This window comes from Stenella coeruleoalba, assembly GCF_951394435.1.
Source record: "Stenella coeruleoalba genome assembly, chromosome: 16".
NCBI lineage: Eukaryota > Metazoa > Chordata > Mammalia > Artiodactyla > Delphinidae > Stenella > Stenella coeruleoalba.
The window spans coordinates 9,633,629-9,652,484 of record NC_137162.1 but is presented as its reverse complement, the minus strand read 5'-3'; the positions used below and the strand labels follow the sequence as shown (position 1 = coordinate 9,652,484).

At 51.6% G+C, this 18,856-nt stretch overlaps 1 protein-coding gene across 3 annotated transcripts in view; it reads left to right on the top strand.

Annotated features, from left to right (window-relative positions):
• TACC2 (transforming acidic coiled-coil containing protein 2) overlaps window positions 1–18,856 on the top strand; it is a 169,341-nt gene that overhangs the window by 65,167 nt on the left and 85,318 nt on the right. For 2 of the 3 annotated variants that reach the window (XM_079899174.1, XM_079899175.1), the window contains exon 4: window positions 602–727. In XM_079899174.1, coding sequence (XP_079755300.1) covers window positions 602–727 — 126 coding nt within the window. Of the gene's footprint in view, window positions 1–601; window positions 728–13,567; window positions 13,739–18,856 lie in introns of all 3 variants that reach the window. The other variant, XM_079899173.1, reaches the window with a different exon arrangement.

The window sequence follows — 18,856 nt, the reverse complement described above, 5'->3', positions numbered from 1 at the left end:
TAATTTCTATCTCACTGTAGATCAAAACTTGAAAATGTAATTAAGTGAATTACTAGAGAATGAAACAAAACTCAAGGCCAGGGTTTCTCGACCTTGGCACTACTGACATTTGGGGCCAGATAATTCTTTGTTGTGAGTCTGTCCTGTGCACTGTAGGACGTTTAGCACCATCCCTGGCCTCTACCTACTAGATGCCAGTAGCACCCGCCCCCTCCAGCTGTGACAACCAAAAATGTCTTTAGATATTGCCACATGTCCCCAGGGGGCAAAAATCACCCCTGCTTGACAACCACCCATCAAGACCTACAAAACACAAGCCGTGACTTACATTATTAGCGTCAACAGACAAAATGGCTCTATCGTGTTGCTCTAAAGGTTTCTAAACCCTAACCCCAGGTGTCTGTGCTGTCTCATCGTGGAGCAGTAAACAGCCCCTCCTGGACCAGCCCCCTCCGTGGGCTACACCTGGAGCAACACTGGCCCCTTCCTCTATGAAAAGGGAAACTGAGGCCCTGCTTAGGGCCCAGATAAAATGTGCTGTTGAAACATATTTAAGACATTCAGGAACATTTCTGAGCCTTGGTTTTTTTCCTTCCCTCAGGTCACCTGTAGTGGATGATGTCATCGAACCAGCTGCCCTTGAAGACCTGGAAAACCCTCTCTTAGCTGCCTTCTCCCCCCACGGTGATGTCAGCGGCTGGGTGTCCCCGGATTTGACAGCCCAGAGGTATGGTGGCGGTGGTGCCCACGGCGGATGGCGGGACGCCCGGGCCCGGCCCCTGAGGCTGCCTCCTGTCCTCCGTCCCATCTTCTGTCCCGCAGTTCCCCCCCAGACCCAACACACACACAGGTGTACTCGCTCTCCTGCACAGGGCTGGGCCTCTTCTTAGGGCCGCCGGAATTACCTGAGGGGGCACCAGAAAGACACCCCCCGCCCCTCTGCTCTATTTAAAATAGCAGCCCTCCAGGAGCGATATTGTGCTCTTTATACGTTTCCAGGGAATGACTTAGCCGCCTCTGGCTTCCCGGGACACGCGCTGGGTCAGCCACTTGTTTTCTCTGTCTTTGGGGAAGGGAAGAGGCATCAGCACACGGGGAAGGGGACCAGGTGCCGCGCCTTGCTCGGCAGACCGGCCTGGGCGGCGGGGGAGGGGCTTTATCCTGCCTCATGTTCTGCCCGTGCACCCTCCCCCTGCCCTGCGTGCCCCGAACCCCGCACACCCATCGCTGCTCTCCATGTGCGGCGTGTACATCAGGCTTCGCCCCGGACTCAGAGGGTGCGGATTTGACCTGTGGTTTATTTAAACCAGGCTTGCTCACAGCCAGCCTCGGGACTCGGCTCATACGCCTGTACACACACACACACACACACACACACACAAGCTCTCTCTCTGCACACGTCTATATATGTCTCTATATTTATATAACACACACACACACACACACACACAATCTCCCTCTCTACACACGTCTATATGTGTCTCTCTCTGTATTTATATAACATATGTACACACACACACACACACACACACACAAGCTCTCTCTCTGCACACGTCTATATATGTCTCTATATTTATATAACACACACACACACACACACACACACACACAATCTCCCTCTCTACACACGTCTATATGTGTCTCTCTCTGTATTTATATAACATATGTACACACACACACACATACACAAGCTCTCTCTCTGCACACGTCTATATATGTCTCTATATTTATATAACACACACACACACACAAGCTCTCTCTCTACACACGTCTATATGTGTCTCTCTATATTTATATAACATATATACACACACACAATTTCTCTCTCTACATACATCTATATGTGTCTCTCTGTATATTTATATAACGTATATATATACACACACACAATCTCGCTACACATGTCTATATATGTCTCTATATTTATATAACATATATATACACACACACGCAATCTCTCTCTACACACGTCTATATGTCTCTATATTTATTTAATGTGTACATACACACACACATATACACAGTCTCTCTACCCACGTCTGTATATGTGTATATTTATAGAACATACACACACACACAGTCTCTTTCTCTACACACGTCTGTATGTGTCTCTCTCTATATTTATATAACATATGTACATACACACACACACAATCTCTCTACACACATCTATAATGTCTCTATATTTATATAACATACACACACACACAGTCTTTTTCTCTACACGTGTCTATATGAGTCTCTCTGTATTTATATAACACACACACACACGCAAGCTCTCTCTCTACACATGTCTATATGCGTCTCTATTTATATAACATACACACACACACACACACAGTCTCTTTCTCTACACGTCTATATGAGTCTGTCTATATTTATATAACACACACACACACACACACACACAGTCTCTTTCTCTACACACGTCTATATTTGTCTCTCTATAGTTATATAACACACACACACACAGTCTCTTTCTCTACACGTCTGTATGAGTCTCTCTATATTTATATAACACACAGTCTCTTTCTCTACACATGTCTATATGTGTCTCTCTCTATTCATATAACATACACACACACACATTTTAATTGTATTTGTATTAGTAAAACAGCTGCTTTTTGCCAGATGGTGCATGGCACTGGGGAACCATAGTGAACGGGACAGACACTGGGTCCCTTCTCCCCAGGCTGAGACAGGAGCCTCCCTCTGAACTCCTGCAGCCACCCCTCTCCCCCTGTGTCACTGCCCTTCACAGATCCCTATGAATTACCTGTCTCGAATGCCCTCGCAGGGAGGAACTGAATCTGCTGCGACCTCTGGAATCACAGTACCCAGCCTGGCCCGGGCTGGTCCTTGGGGAAGGGCAGTACACTTGAACGGGGTTAGAGGGAAGACGGGGGTGAGTCTCCTTGTCTGCCTGCTTGGGGGCCAGTGTGCACTAACCACCCCCGAAGTCGGCCCTCTTGGGGGACAGGCAGTCCATTCCTGCCCCGTCCCCGCTGTCCTGCTGGGACAGCGTCAAGAGGCCTCTTCATAAACTGGGAGGAGGTTTGCCTGGTGGAGGAGAAGTGTGAGGGCAGGGCTGACACAGCAGGAAGCTCCAGGCCAGAAACAGATGCTCTAAGGCAGCTGCACGTTGACGTCGAATTCCGAGTGTTTCTGTTACAGGTGGGGGTCAACCATAGTTCTTACATATGAGTTTAACTTCTTAAAAGAGGCATCCTAGCTGGGCAACAAGGCCCTCAGCACACAAGGAGCGTGCAGAAGCTTCCAGGGTGAAGTCGGGCATCCCTTTCCGTCCTTGTGCTCGGCCTCCTCCCCTCCCCCATGGCCCTTCCCTGACCCCCACCGTTGTAGCAAGGCCAAGGGACCTCCAGCTGCAGCCAGAGAGGCTCAGCCTCCCTTAGGGAAAGGAGTGGGGCTGAGATCATCCTCATCCAGTGCTCGAGGGACGCCAAGGGGCCGTGGGAGCAGAGGATACAGGAGGACTTGGCTGGGTGACTCAGGAGAACTAATGTCCACCGGGGGGTGTTACTGACGCTTCTGAAGTTAGCGCCTCAACCCGAGACTGTGTATTTTGAATGACCTGCCCCAGGCCCCACAGTAGTCCCGTGATGTCTGCTCTTTAAGCTCCCACTAGGGCACTTCCTGTGCTCCAGGCACCATGGGGAGTGTATCTCCGTAAATCCTCACAACAGCCCCAGCAGGTAGGGGGTTCTGTTACGACTGCTGTGTTACAGGTGAGCAGACAGAGGCTCAGAGACACGTGGCTAGTGAGTGGCAGAGCTGGGGTTTGAAGCAGGTCCAGCTTGGCTACCGAACCTGGTTCTGAGCTTCTCCACTGGCTGCAGGGAGCCGGGTTCCCCCTTCCCCCCACGCCACGGGGTCCCGCCTACATCACTGGCCTCTCAAGTCCGAGAAAGACATGAGTAAAGAAGTTGTGTCACCTGTGACCATGACCGAGAGTGATCACAGGATGCAGGAAGGGACCGGTGGCTGAGTACTGAGTTCATCAGTGCTGAGAGCTTGGCCAGCTCTCTGGCTTTATTTTCCAGTGGAAAGACTCAGTAGATCTCAATGCCAACTGAGCAATTTTGGTGCCTTGCCAGTGTGATTGGACCTTTGTCCGGAGTTGTATTGTCCTATTTTTACTGGAAATTGGTGGGAAGGAGGTAGTTCTGGTAGGAGCAGAGATTGGTCTGGCTTTGGTTACCAACTCTGTCTACAAAATACGGTCGATCCGAGTTATTTGCAGATTCCGTGTTTGTGAGTTTGCTTCCTCGCTGAGATTTATTTGTAACCCCAAGATTGATACTCATGGCTCTTTCATGGTCATTTGTGAACACACGCAGAGCAGCAAAAAATTTCAGTCACCTGACGAGCGTGCTCCCAGCTGAAGTGGAGCAAGGCGACCTCTGGCTTCTTGCCACAGCTCTCGTATTATGAAAAGTGTCCTTTCACAGTATAGTTAGTGCCGTGCTTTTTGTGATTTTGTTGATGATTTTGCTGTTTAACATAGCCCCCAAGCACAGTGCTGTCCAGTGTTTCAAAGTGCAAGAAGGCTGTGATGTACCTGATGTAGAAAATACTTGTTAGATAAGCTTCGTTTGGGTGTGAGTTATAGTGCTGTCTACTGTAAATTCAGTGTTAAGGAGTCAATTATATATTAAATAAGATGTTTTTAAATAGAAACTCACATAAAGCAAGACTATGTTTTGATCGGTTGACAAAATTATTGGGACCAGTGGCTTGCAGGAACCTAACCCTAGATTTCCTCTAGGAGCAATGGTTTAGTGTCTGCTAATTCAGTGTCCAGGCTGACTTTATAGAACATAGTTACTGTGAATAAAGAGAATCAACTGTACTTAACCTTGCTGCTCTGTGGGAGTGACTAAGAAGGGCATTCTGGGTGTGTGCTGGTGGCTTTTTAGACCTCAGAAATGACCCTGCCTCCCCACCCCATCTGTCTTAGTCTGCTCCTGCTGCTATAACAAAATACCACAGGCTGGGTGGCTTATACACGGCAGAAATTATTGCTCACAGCTCTGGAGGCTGGACATCCATGATCAGGGTGCCAGCGTGGTTGAGTGAAGGCCCTCTTCCTGGTTGCACACCTCTTCTTGTGCTCTTACGTGATGGAAAGGTCTGGGGAGCTCTGCAGCGTCTCTTTTATAAAGTCAGTAGTCCCATCATGAGGGCTCCAGCCTCATGATCTAATCACCTGCTAAACGCCCCACCTCCTAATACCATCGCCTTGGGCACTGGGACTTCCACATAGGAATCTGGGGGGACACAAACATTCAGATCATAGCATCACCCAAGGATCCCCCCCTCCACTTCCTGTTCAGAGCAGGGACAGGAGAGGCAGGGGGAGAGGTGAGGAGAGATGGGGAAGGAACAAACCTGGGCAGAGGGCAGCCTGCAACATCCTCTAGAGGTTTGCTGCCCCGCAGAAGCAGGGTTGGTACCTTAAATTAAAAAATTAATTTAAATTAAAATAAAAATATGTTAAAAATTATTAAAACAAGAAAAGTGGGGCTGGAGCATTTTCTTTAAGCCACCAGAGAGAAAGCAGAGCAGGACTCTCTCCCTCCTTTCTGCCGCTACTAATTCTTTGGTACTGATCCTTCCCTTTCAACTCTTCTTTCTGAACGAGAACAAAGAGAGAAGCTACCCCCGTCCCTGCAGCAATTCTCAAATAAAATGAAAGGGATTTTGACGCTCCCCTTCTGTCCAGTTAAAGCCACTGGACGACATCAAACTTGCTCCCTCTTCGGGAAACAGCCCCTGAACCCCCTGTAAGTGGTTGAGCTTCCCTTTGGCTTTTGACATCCCCAGATGGCACAGAAAGCCGAGCCCAGACCCTCCAGAACATTCTACAAATGACTAGATTGCCCGTGGCCACTCCCATCTGTTCAATATTTTCTATTTTTTTAATAAAGCAGCAGAATTGTTTTTCAATTGGAACCTTCCAGCTCTACTACCATTTGTTAAACAGAGTAAAATGGGGCACCCTGGTTACATCTGGGAACCTTCGGTGCTTTTCCTGTAGTCAGGAATCCAGGCTGAGGGGTCTCTTTAGACCTTGAGGTCTCCCGTGGACACAGCTGGAAAACTACTCACCTGACTCACGTCCATGGGGTCCAAACGTTAGCATGCCTCAAAATAACCCACTTCCAGCCCAGAGTGTCTGATTCAGGAGGTCTGAGGAGGCACCCAGGGTTTTGCCTTTTTAACAAGTTCCCGGATGCCGCTGCTACTGCTGGTCTGGAGTCCACGATCGGAGAACCACTGGGTAAAGCAATGTGTCCAGATGCTCTTCTCCTCACCTGTCTGGCTGTTAATGGCTCCTCAGGGTAGGAAACTCCTGACCCAGCAGCTGGCGGCTGAACTTTCTGACCAAAGCGCCAGGAGTAGGGGATGGCCCCTGCTCAGCGCGATCATCTCACTAGAGTTTCCAAATTCAGAATTTTCCACAGTTGAAAGCACAGGGAATTCATACTGACTTACAGCTTCTGTTTTTCCTCTTGCTCCAAATCCTGTGGTTTCTTTTGGTTTCATCTGTTTGCACAATAAGTTTTTTTTGTCTTTCTGCTATGGGTGTGCGTGGGTGAGTTCAACTGCTTCAGAAAGGTTAGCTGAACCTTGATTTAAGCAAGCGCCTTGTTAAAAACCGAGGGATAAAGTGGGGGTGCTGTTGTTTTAACTTAGAAAAGGGATCACCTGAAAGTCTTCTCTGAATAACCGAATTCCTTTGTACCATTTAAAAGGCACATGTTGAATGAAGGTACGTGCTCATGAGATAGAGTTACATAACCAGTACCTGGCAGGCTGAGCCAGTTGGGATGCACGTACGTATCTGTTCAGAACCTTTGCGCTTCCGGTGTCCAGCTGGCTACTGTTAGGTTGAAGCACAGGAATCGCCACATTGGCAATTGTCAAAATATTCACAGCTTCGTAGGGTTCAAACTAGCACAGGATTTTGTTCGTGGCTTGGTTTTTCATGGTTCTGAAGCTGCTTTATGTAGGTTGTACCTTTATGTAGGTTGTACCTTATAGTAGGTAGGTTTGACTTTCTGAATAAATAGTTAAATCTTGGATATCTGAGATCAGTTTCCTTTTGTCCTCGGTATCCTCAGCTCTGCATTCTCTGTTACCAAGGACCATCAAGGCACGCAAGGAATCTTGCACCTGAGAAGAGGATGCAAGGAACTGGGAGAGACAGTGGTGGGAATCAATGTGCTGGATGACCCAACCCAGATCAAAGCCTCGTGTAGTTTTGGGATGGTATTTATGACTTTTCCTTTAGTTAATATTTTCCTTCCTGATTTAAGTTTTGCTTCTGCCAAGCTTAAAAGTCATCTCTGTCCTCTGAGCACAGACTCGCTCTGTGAAAAGGGTATGAGTGTGCTGGGAGGGAACCGACAAGCCTGTTCAGGGTTAACTGTGCAGAGGCAGCCTACGGCCAGACATCTGAAGGTCGGTGGCATTTATACTCTCACGTGGGCTGCTCTTCACAGGCTGGCATATCTCCCTCGCGACTAGAGATCACCTGATGGGCCTGTCTGGAGTTGCCAGCCAGTTTGCAAGCCTCTCCGGGCACTTTCTGATTCGGGCTTTGTTGCTTCTCGGCGGCTGCATCTCGGAGGAGGGTGATGCAGGATCTCCCATCTCGGAGACTCCTCTTATCAAACCCCAGGCCTCGGTGGGACTGATTGTCTGGTGCTCCTGTCGACCGAACGTAGCTCTCCAAACCAGCAATTTCAAAGCGCTTTTCTTTCTCTGGCTTGCATCTCACTTTCAGCCTGAGCTGAGTCTTTGGCCTTAGCTCTTGCCCTATTACGTGATCGTGCGCACTTGGGGATTCAGGAAGAAAAAAAATCAAGGGGGCCTGTGAGGAAGGGCTATTGTGTTAATACCTTCCAGATGGTGATGTGAAATAGGAGATAAGATGCTCTCGCCCATCTGGCCCGACAGGACGTGATATGCTCGGCTTGTATCTTGGGGGCCGTTATCACACTCCCATGACAGCCAGGGTCACTCTGGTGTTTGTCCTTAGACAGGGGCTTAATTTGGCAACTCTCTCCGATCTCTGAAATGAAACCTGCTATCAGTTCAGTGGGGGATCCGCCAAGAAGGACTCAAAAGCCCTGAACAGGGTGTCAAGAGACAACAGCTGGTGACGGCATCTCACTACAGCTGGGCTTGGAGGACTGTCGGGCGGAGTGCCAGCCCTGAAGCAGCATGCTCTGTGTTTCTCAGGTCTCGTGTGGGTGGCGACTGCATCCAAACGGTTAATGGGACCAGTTGTTGTTAGTGACGACCTTGGTGAGGTACTGAATCAGGGATGGCAAACTCTGACCCGTTAGTAGTGGTTCCTTAGGGATCTGTGTTGAGAAGGATTCAGAGGTCTTGTCCAGCTGGGCCTCGCAGGAAAGAATGCCTTGATTGACATGCCATTTCTGTCTGCTGAAAGTATGGTGAGTTTATTTGCCCTTTTTTTTTTGTCAGCTCTTCCCTTAAAAAATAAAAGGCTTAAATTGAATCAACATTTCCTTCATCTTCCAAAAATACAAATACTTTACATGAATTTGAATTCAGCTTCTTTGTTATTCCATAAGAGACATTGATTAACTCCTCACATGGGAAGAGGGATTAGTGGACTTTTACAACTAGAAGGGTCTTTGCAGCCCTATTCCTGGCCCATTTTATAGGGGAGGAGATCAAGGGCAAGTGAATGTAAGTGCCTTGCAGAAGCCAACTGAGGGGAATTCCTTGGCGATCCAGTGGTTAGGACTCCACGCTTCCAGTGCCAGGGGCACGGGTTCGAACTCTGGTCGGGAAACTAAGATCCCACATGCCACGTGGCATGGCCAAAAAGAAAAAAAAGAAACCAACTGAGAATGCAGATGTGGACCCCATCTCAGACCTCTGCCCCGCTCTGTGCTGGGCTTGACAGCTGCCCACGGGTTCCCACTGAGGGCTGGGAGTGGTACTGGGCATTGGAAAGGGCCCGACTCCCTGAGAATAACGTCTCTAAGACAAGTCACTGCTGCTCACTGGAGACTTGAGTGGACAGGAGCTGGCAAGGGAGGCCGACCTGGTTATCTGCTCCAGCAACAAGGCCCTCTGGCAGCTCAGGGGGCCTTGGAGGGGCCCTATGGAAGCTTCCCCTCGGGGTCTGGAACGAGGGCTGACTTCATGGGCATGTGACCTGGGCAGTCGCCCAGGGCCCTGTGCTCAGAAGGGCCCCGTGCTCGGTTCAGCACGCTGCTGTCGTCACCCTCCTGAAATTCTTATAGTTTAGGCACACGGGGCCTTGCGTTTCCACTTTGTTTTCATTTGCATTCCTGCAGCTTATGTTGCTGGTCCCACCTCAAGACGGTTGGACTCTGAGATTCCAAGAAGATAGGACAGTTGTCCCATTGTCGGTGGCCTGCATGTTTGGGAGGCCGGGGGCGGGAGGGAAGGAGCTGCCATGTGTCGCACACTTGTTCCGGGCCAGGCCCCGTGCTGGGGGCTGGAGAGACCACAGTGGCTGAGTCTCTAGTAGGAGAAGAGGACGTGTTAGCAGAAAACGACAGCATATGCAGAAGCCAGGCCCCGTTCAGCCTGGCAATGCAGGGTGGGCATCGTTACCCCTGCCGGGGACGGGGGGAGCTTCCTTGTTTGGGTGACACTGCAGGATGATTATGGGGTGGGCTAGGAGGGGGCCTGAGAGGTAGGCGGGGATTCAGGGTCAGGGTCTGCTTGAGCAAAGACACAGAGGCAAGAAACTGCCAGGAGCCCTTGGAGACTGGCTTGGTGGGGTCAGGGCAACAGGAGGACAAACCCGGGAGGGGACAGAACTGGGCTGCGGGAGCCCCAGCTTGCAAGGCCCGGGAGTTTCACCTGTATTTCATTAGGTGTAAGGCGTGGAAAGTGGGGGTGGTGGGCCTTCAGGCAATGAAAGGACCTGATCAGGGCTTCCCTGGTGGCGCAGTGGTTGAGAGTGCGCCTGCTGATGCAGGGGAGACGTGTGCATGCCCCAGTCCAGGAGGATCCCACATGCCACGGAGCGGCTGGGCCTGTGAGCCATGGCCGCTGAGCCTGTGCGTCCGGAGCCTGTGCTCCGCGACGGGAGAGGCCACAACAGTGAGAGGCCCGCGTACCGCAAAAAAAAAATAAGAAAGGAGCTGATCAGAACTCGAGTTGGGACATCCTGGTGTCTGTGTGTGTGTTGGGGGGTGGATGTGCAGGAGGCCTGCTCAGAGAGGCTGCAGGCCTGGACCAGCAGGACAAAGGGGACAGATTCTGGAAGGACGAGGGATGTGGCTCAGCATGGAGGGGCGATGATGGGGCGAGAGAACAAGGAGAGTCAAGGACAGTCTCAGCTTCTGGTCCAGGGCCTGGACAGCTGGTGGGGCCACTAGCCAAGCTGGGGAGAAATTTGGGGGAGGAGGAGGGTTAGGAGGGGACAGTGGGAGTTCTGTGGGGCCGGGAGGCATCTGTAGGTGCCCGTGTGTCAGAGCTTCGGTCGTGAGTCACTGAAGCTTTCCCTGTTGGGGCCTGACCTCCCCGCCTCTGGGGTTGGACCAAGGGCAGCCTGCAGACCAGGAGGGAGGGGCGCCATCATTCTTAAAAGAGCTGTTGAGTCATTTGTTTGGTGCCTTTAGCTGATGGGAACAGGCCAGCGCCGGAAGGGTGCGGCCCTGGTGGTCTGGGTGCCAACCAAGTGAAGGGTGGAGGGGGCAGGCATCCGGTCTCCAGGCTGAAGAGCTGAGGGGACCACAGGGTGTTCTCAGGGGTGGGGGGATGCGGTCAGCCTCGAGGCATCCTCGTCACAGTGTGACTGTCACTGTGCTTCCCCGTGGGGTTGGCCTTGTTCTGAGGCCACAGCTCCTCCCCTCTGCCAGGGTTTTCAAAGACAGAAACCTTTCCTTGCACTTTGATGGAGTTGTGTCCACGAACTGTGTCACCTATTCTGTTTGCATTAAATTAAATAAAATCTTCAGGGGGTGTGCAGAGGAAGGGGCTCGGCCAGTGTCATTTCTTTCGAAAGCAAATTTCAGACTAAAGGCTTGAGTTTGTAAGTGGCCTGTTCACTGCTTATGGATAAGAATAAATGTAGCTTTCCAGAGTGTGAAAATGGCTTTCTTAAGGAGCTTAACAGCCCCCCATAGTTTTCATTATTCGTTTGAGTCATCTCTTTACGAAAAATGTTATTTCAGCCACTGTCCATGTTGTGACAAACAGCAGTTTGAGCAGCCAAGGCATCGTGCCGTCTGTAAACCCACCTCGCACTTTTGCCGGTTCTGCCCACGAGCTCATTGTAATTTTTGTTCACGTGTGGATTGCCTTGCTCTGGGCTTAGCCAGGATCATTACTCTCTGCTCTGTTTTGCTCCTAGTTTCCATGAGGCCCAGGGGAGAAGGTCATGTGGTTCCAGCTCTGTCTCTGCTCCCTGAACCCGGTTTGGTCGTAGCCATTCGGGACTCCCCCCGCCCTGTCCCTGGCTCTCCCTCTGCCTGTCCGAGTGCCCACTGTGGGTGGCCCGGCTGGATGTTGGGCTGCTGGGGTGAATCTGAGAGATAAAGCCCCTGTCCTCAGGGAGTTCGGTCTCCCTCGTGGTCTTCAAGTCCCAGGTGATGGGAGTCACCGAGGAGGAGCTGGGGGCTTCCGGGTGTGTGCTAGGGGGTCCGTTAGAAAGCGGGCATGGAGCTGGACCCCAGCTTCGACCTCTGGCTGGGTTTCAGGCTCTCGGTGCTGAGTCACGCAGTGTTAAGGACTCAGAGCCTGGGTTCCCATCCTGGCTCCCCCGCCTACTCGCTCTGTGACCTCGCCTCTCCGAGCCTCGGCTTTGATCTCTAAAGTGAGGGTGGTGACATCTGACTCAAAGGCTGTTGTGGCGCTTCCCGACGTCACGTATGTGAAGCATTTAACACAGGCCCGGGCCCACAGGCTCAGGCACCTAGGACACAGCCAACCCGGACATTTGCACCAGCAGGGGCGAGCTACTGCTGTTTTCGTAGCTGCGGAATAGTGAAGGCCAAGCCAGGACGCGGAGGAATTGCTGGCCCGGGGAGGAGGGGGGCTTCCAAGGCCAGGAGACAGCAGGGGCAGCCAGTGCTGTGGGAACACAGGGAGGGGGGCCCGGCTGGTCAGAGCAGAGCAGAGGGTGAGGACCGTGGGGCGAGGCGCGGGGCAGAAGCCCGGCCCTGCAAGACCTGCTGAGAGCTGCGACAGGGATTTGGGGCTAGACTGAGAGTTCTTTCGCTGTACTGGGTGTGCGGTGCCCGTGGCAGCCGTCCTCCAGGCCGGGAAGCCAGCCTCGCAGGAGACGTGGAGGAGGTGGAGATTAGCAGGACACCCTTGACACGGAAACCTGGAAACCCTAACGTCCTGCCTTCCTGCAGTGCGGGAGCTGCCAGCAGGAGCTCACGCCCACAGGGAAGCAATGAGTCCCCAGCATGAGGCTGTGAAACTCGTAACCCCAGATTCGACCTCTGGCTGGGTTTCAGGCTCTTGGTACTGAGTCAGAGTGTGGACAGCAGTGCGGACAGCCGGAGAGGCTGGGAGGGCTAGCCCGCCCTGGAAGTCTGTGGACGGCATCGCTAGTCTTGCTTTTGCCAAAGGGGAAGATCAGAACCTCTTTTGAGCTCCAAGCCTGGTGCCTTTTGGCTCCAAGGGTGTGTCTGCAGGTGGCCGTCCTTTCTGCCTTCCCTCCTTTTTTTTTTTTTTTGCGGTACGCTAGCCCCTCACTGTTGTGGTCTCTCCCGTTGCCGAGCACAGGCTGCAGACGCGCGAGCACGGGCTCCAGACGCGCAGGCTCAGCGGCCATGGCTCACGGGCCCAGCCGCTCCGCAGCACGCAGGATCCTCCCGAACCGGGGCACGAACCCGCGTCCCCTGCATCGGCAGGCGGACTCCAAACCACGGAGCCACCAGGGAAGCCCCTGCTACCTTCCCTCCTGCTGGGGGCTCCCTGCACTCCCAGCCTTTCCCTGGATGTCCAGCAGGGGGCACTCACCCATTAAACCAGGGACAGGGCTGTGCTCTGGGAATCCTTCCCCAGGGAAGAGGGATCCCGGCAAGTTCCTGGTGCAGGTTCCTTGGTTACACATCAGCCTCTTCACCTTGACTTTTCTCAGCCTCAGAGTTTTGGGCCAAATCCTGGGGAGTTTGCAAAATTGTATTTTAGTTTTCAACTCCCAGAGTTTCACTGCTTATTAAAAAGTGATGAGAAACGATCATATGAAATTCCCTTCCCCCAAACAAAACTCAAACAAGACAACTCAGAGTGCTCTGACACCCGAGCTGCCTGCAGCCTGGGTTCTGCTGCAGCCTAAGGAGGGGGGGGAATTCACAGCCTGGCCTGGGGCTGCTGCACTGGAAGGTGCACCCCGACTGTGTCTAAGCAGAGGCCCGGGGAACCCGGTGGGGAGCCTGGGGCAGCAGTGTGCTGGGTCTTTAAATACCCAACGCCATGTGTGTGACTGGGTTGGGAGGGGTGAGCGGGCCTGATGAATGTGCCGTAAAGGAGCCGAGTTCCGCTGGGAATAATTCTCCCTTTGTGTCCCCAGCACCCACCCAGCTGCTGCCCGTGCGGATCTCACTCCCCTGGCCTCAGAACACACATCTCTGCCTTCCGCCCCAGCTGGTGATGGACACGCATCTTTGCCTTCCACTCCAGCTGGTGATGGAGTCGAAGCTTCCATTCCCTCCTGCCAAGGTCTAGCCAAGGACTTAAGCAGGTATTGTACAAAGCTCTCCTTCCAAGCCGCTGGCCCCAGAGAGGAGGGACCTGGTGGTCTCTGTCCCTTAGGCCCTGGGGAGCTGCATTTAGGATGGCGCCAAGAAGGCGTTGACAGTTTGGACCCGTGATGCCATGTGTGATTGTTTGGGCTGTAGTTGATCTGAAGTTTATTCATGCTAGCAAGCTCTCCATGTAACAAAGGGGACGTCCTGTGTGAGTATTGGTGTATTACTTGGCGTTCTCCAGAGAAACAGAACCAGTGGGATATATATACACATATACAGGCATAATTTGTTTTATTGCACTTTGCAGATGTTGAGTTTTTTACAAATTGAAGGCTTGTGGCAACCCTGAATTGAGCAAGTCTGTTGGCTCCATTTTCCCGACATTTGCTCCCTTCGTGTCTCTGTGTCACATTTTGAGAATTCTCGCAATATTTCAGACTTTCTCATTAGTATATTTGTCATGGTGATCTGTGATCAGTGATCTTTGATGTTACTATTGCAAAAAGATTATGACTCACTGAAGGCTCAGATGACGGTTAGCATTTGTTAGCAATAAAGTATTTTTTAATTAAGGTATGTACAATGGTTTCTTTAGACATAATACGATTGCACACAATAGTCTACAGTATAGTGTAAAAGTAACTTTTATATGCATTGGGAAACCAAAAACTTCGTGTGACTCACTTTATTGTGATATTCGCTTTATTGTGGTGGCCTGGAACCATACTTGTATTACCTCGGAGGTCTGCCTGTATAGAGAGAAATTTATTTGAAGGAATTGGCTCATGAAAATGTGGAGACTGGCAAATCCAAAAACTGCAATGCAGGCCAACAGGCTGGAGGCCTGGGGACGAATTGATGCTGTAGCTGGAGTCCAAAGGCCGTCTGCTGGCAGAACTCCCTCTTCCTTGGGGGACCTCAGTCTTTGTCTCTTAAAGCCTTCAACTGATTGGGCGAGGCTCACCCACATTATGGGGGGTAATCTGCTTTACTTAAAGTCTACTGATTTAAATGTTACTCTTATCTAAAAAAATACCTTCACAGCAACATCTACACTGACCAGATATCTGAGTACAATGGCCAAGACAGCACTTAAAATTAATCATCACAGCAAGTATTCAGAACTCCTGTTTCTATGCAAACGGCTGGTTCTGATTAGAAACTATTCTGCTTAGCTATTCAGTCCTCTAAAGGGCATTTTCGGATAGTCTTTTCTTGTGGAGGGCTGAACACACCTGGGCGTGCTGAGAAGGGGAAGCCCGTGGCCTCAGAGAGTCCTGCTCCTGGGGAGGCACAGAGGTGCCCAAAGCTAAGCTGAAGGAGAGAGTGAGAGTACGAGGGGTGGCCAATGCATTGATGATCACCTGCCAAGCCAGTGTCCAGAAGTAACAGAGGAATCAGGGGAGAGGAGGCTCGTTGTGTGCAGATGTGGTTCTAGAACACGCAGTGATGAGGAGCTGGGGATGGAGCTCGACCTGAATCTCTCTTATCTGGATGATACTCCATGGAGCAGACGCTCTTCCTTGCCCATTATCTCTTGAGGTCTACCTGCCTCTCTGTCGGTCCCTTGTCCCCGAGGGCTTCCCGGGGGAGGCAACTTCTAAGCTGAGAACTGAAGGCTCAGTGGACTTAACTACACACGGGCAGGGGAGGGAACAGCATCTGCAGAAACCTTGAGGAAAGAGAAGGGAGCAAAACTGAAGAGGTCCCGTTGAGGCTGGGGCAGGCAGAGAAGGGAAGGGGGTAGCACGGTGGTCAGGGGCCGGTGGTTGGCACACCGTGGCTCATGTTAAGGATTGGGGGCTTTATTTTTTTTTCTCGGTAGAATTTTTTTCGATTAATAGATTTCTTTTAAGAATAGTTTTAGACTTACCAAAAAAAATCGAGACAGTAGTATCAAGAGTACCCATTTACCCAAGCACACAGTTGCCCTATTATTAGCCTCTCAACAGTAGCGTGGTTCATTTGATGCAATTCATGAACCAATATTGACACATTGTTATTAACTAAAGTCCACAGTTTATTCCGATTTCCTTACCTTTTCCCTAAGGTCCTTTTTCTGTCCCAGGACCCCATCCAAGATGCGACATGGCATTTAGTCTTTACGTCTCCTTAGCGCCTCTTGGCTGTGACTGTTCCTCAGACTCTCTTGTTCTTGATGACCTTGACAGTTCTGAGGAGGACTGTGAGGTACTTTGTCGAATGTCCCTTAGCTGGGGTTCGTCTGATGTTTTCCTCATGATTGGAGTAGAGTTACGGGTTTGGGGAGGAAGATCACAGAGGTAAAGTGCCGTTTTCATCACATCCTATCAAGGCTACTTACCGTCAGTGTGTTTTATGACTGTTCCCGTTGACCTTGATCGCTTGGCTGGGGTCGTGTTTGTCAGATTTCTCCACTGTCAGGTTTCTCTTTTGTCCCCTTTTCCATACTGTCCTCTTTGGAAGGAAGTCACTGTGGGCACATCTCAGGACTGGGGAGTTGTGTCCCCTCTTTTAGGGGGAGTATCTACATAAATTTTTTGGAATTCTTCTGCATGGGAGATTTCTCTCTTCTCCTCCATTTATTAACTTATTCAGTCATTTATTTATATCCGTATGGACTCGCGGGTATCGATTTTATACTTTGAGTTATAATACAATACTACTTTATTTGGTCGCTCAGATTGTTCCAGCTTTTCGGCCATTGGGCCATTGGCTCCTAGGGCTTTATTTTAAGGAAGTCCAGAAGCCCTGAGGCAGGCAGAGATCTGAGCAGATTTGCATTTTTAAAGATGTCTCCAGCTGCTTGGCAGGGCAGGAGTGGTTTCAGGACTGATCAGGGGCCCCAGACCTTGAGGCTCCCTGTCCTGGCCCAGCGGACTGGACAGGACCAGGGACAGCTGTGGTCCCATCGCCCTAAGTACACCCTCAGCTGTGGCTTCAGGGTGTTGGCCAGCTCCAGTGTCTCTCCATGGCTGCTCTTTTCAACGGGGCTGTGGCCTGGATCCAGGGATCCAAATAAGTCCTGTCTTCTTCCCTCTGGCAGGTCCTTGGAAGTTTGCGAAGCAAGTTTCAAAAATGTACAAATGAAAATTTCATTTCACTGAAATGGAGGTTGTTATTCGCCAGGTCTGGGCCAGAGTCTGAGGTCCCTGTTGGTCTCATGATTTGGAGATGCATCCTCCATCCGTGCCCATCTCCAGCCAGGCCTCTCTTGTTGGAGCAGTTATGCCCTCTGTGGTTGTCACCATGCCCAGGCGACTGCAGTGCCCCTGACATCTATGGCTTTTTCTTCCCCTCTTTGGGCTTGGAGGGGAGAGCAGTGGGGCAGTGAGACCTGGTGTCTTAGCAAAGAAAGCCCAGGGCACATCTTATTACAGAATCGACAGATGTTCTGTTCTTGCAAGCATGCTGGGTGACTTCCTGCAGCCTCCCCCTGCTTCTGATGGCTGCTGTGGAAATGATGACATAATCCCACATTTCCAGTGCAAATGGCTTTTCTCCCGGAGTTTTCCCACCCTCACCCCTCCCCCATGTCCACTGGTAATCATTAGGCCACAAGCCTTGGGGAGAACAGATGTGACTTTGAGAGAGTCTGTGGGGAGGAGAGGGGGCTTCGTTTCTCTGCTTCCCAACCCTGGCCGCAGCAAAGGGGGTGTCCTGGGAGGGACACTGTCCACCAAGGTGGCAGAGCTCCGACAGGCCTTCCTCGTTCCTTCAGCCCTGCCGGTCTGTGGCGTTGGTGCTCAGCAGACACCCTGACCTACTAAAGCTGTTTGGAGAGCATTATGTGGCGATTAACTGAGCTTTAAGAGGCTGGAGCCAGACAGGGAATCTGAAGATAAAGAATTTCCAGGAATGCAAGTCGAAAGCCCTCACTCTTGCAAAGGCAGCCACAGCTGACCAGGGGTTTTGGACCTCGGGGGGCTTATGGCAAAGAGCCTGCTGTGTTGGCATGTGGGGCAGGCAGACGTGAACCTCAGCAAACATCAGAGCTGACCTCCCACTCTGCCTGCTGGGGATGGCGGTCCCTAAGGAATCGGTAACTTGGAAACCTGGCCAGCGGCTGCCTGGACGACCCAGAAGGAATGAGACGGGGGAAGCAGCTGAACTTCTTGCAAGGAGGAGCTGGTTCCGTGCTGGTGCAGGAAGGCCAGGGGACAACAACCCTGAGACACACCACCCTGAATGCAGCCTGGGGTCTGGGGAGGGGCAGGTGGCCTGGGCTCACCACGGTTTCTGGTGGGATGTTCGGCCCACCGTGGGCAGCCCTCAAATGCTCCTGTCTCTCTGTCAGCACCTCTCCCAGACTTGAGAGCTTTTCCTGGCGGGAGAGGGAATGAGGAGACCTTCTCCCTGGCCTCTAGGGTGGTACGCTTCTCCTGCCAGCTCAGAGAAGTGAACCCCTCGAGAAATACCGCACATCCTCGCGCACAGCTCAGGGGAGTGAACCCCTCGAGAAATACCGCACATCCTCGCGCACAGCTCAGAGAATTGAACCCCTCGAGAAATACCACACATCCTTGCGCACAGAGCCAGGCTGTTTGCCCACTCACAGTTCAGTGGTTAATTTCGTAGGTGGGGTCAGGACCATCCTTGGGGTTGCTGATGCTGAGACTCTCTGGTGATGAGATGCTGCACTGAGCAGCCTGGGGTCTCATCTGGCCTCGTTCATCCGTTTATGTGAACACATTTCATTTCGCTCCCTCTCCTGCCTGTCAGACCCACTTCTTGCGGGCAGCCCTGGGCGTGGATGTGTTGCTGAGCATCACCGTCCTGGCGGGACAAGCAGAGGCTGTCTGACCTGGGCCTCCGGCTCTCGGCCAGTCTCCTGAGCAGGCACCAGTGTTTGGGGGCTGCTGAGCTTCCCAGTGTTTGCAGGCAGGCGTGTCTGGAAGCTCCACCTGGCTGGCTTCAGCCCCAGGAGCACAGCGAGGAAGCCTGTCACTCTGTTCTCCAAACACAGTTCAGTAAATGGTGGCCTCCTCAGTCTGGGCGGAGCCAGTACAGAGCAGGCGGGACCCATGATCCCAGCTCTCAAATTCTTTTTTTTTTATTTTAATTTATTTATTATTTTTTATTTTTGGCTGCGTTGGGTCTTCATTGCTGCGCGCGAGCTTTCTCTATTTGCG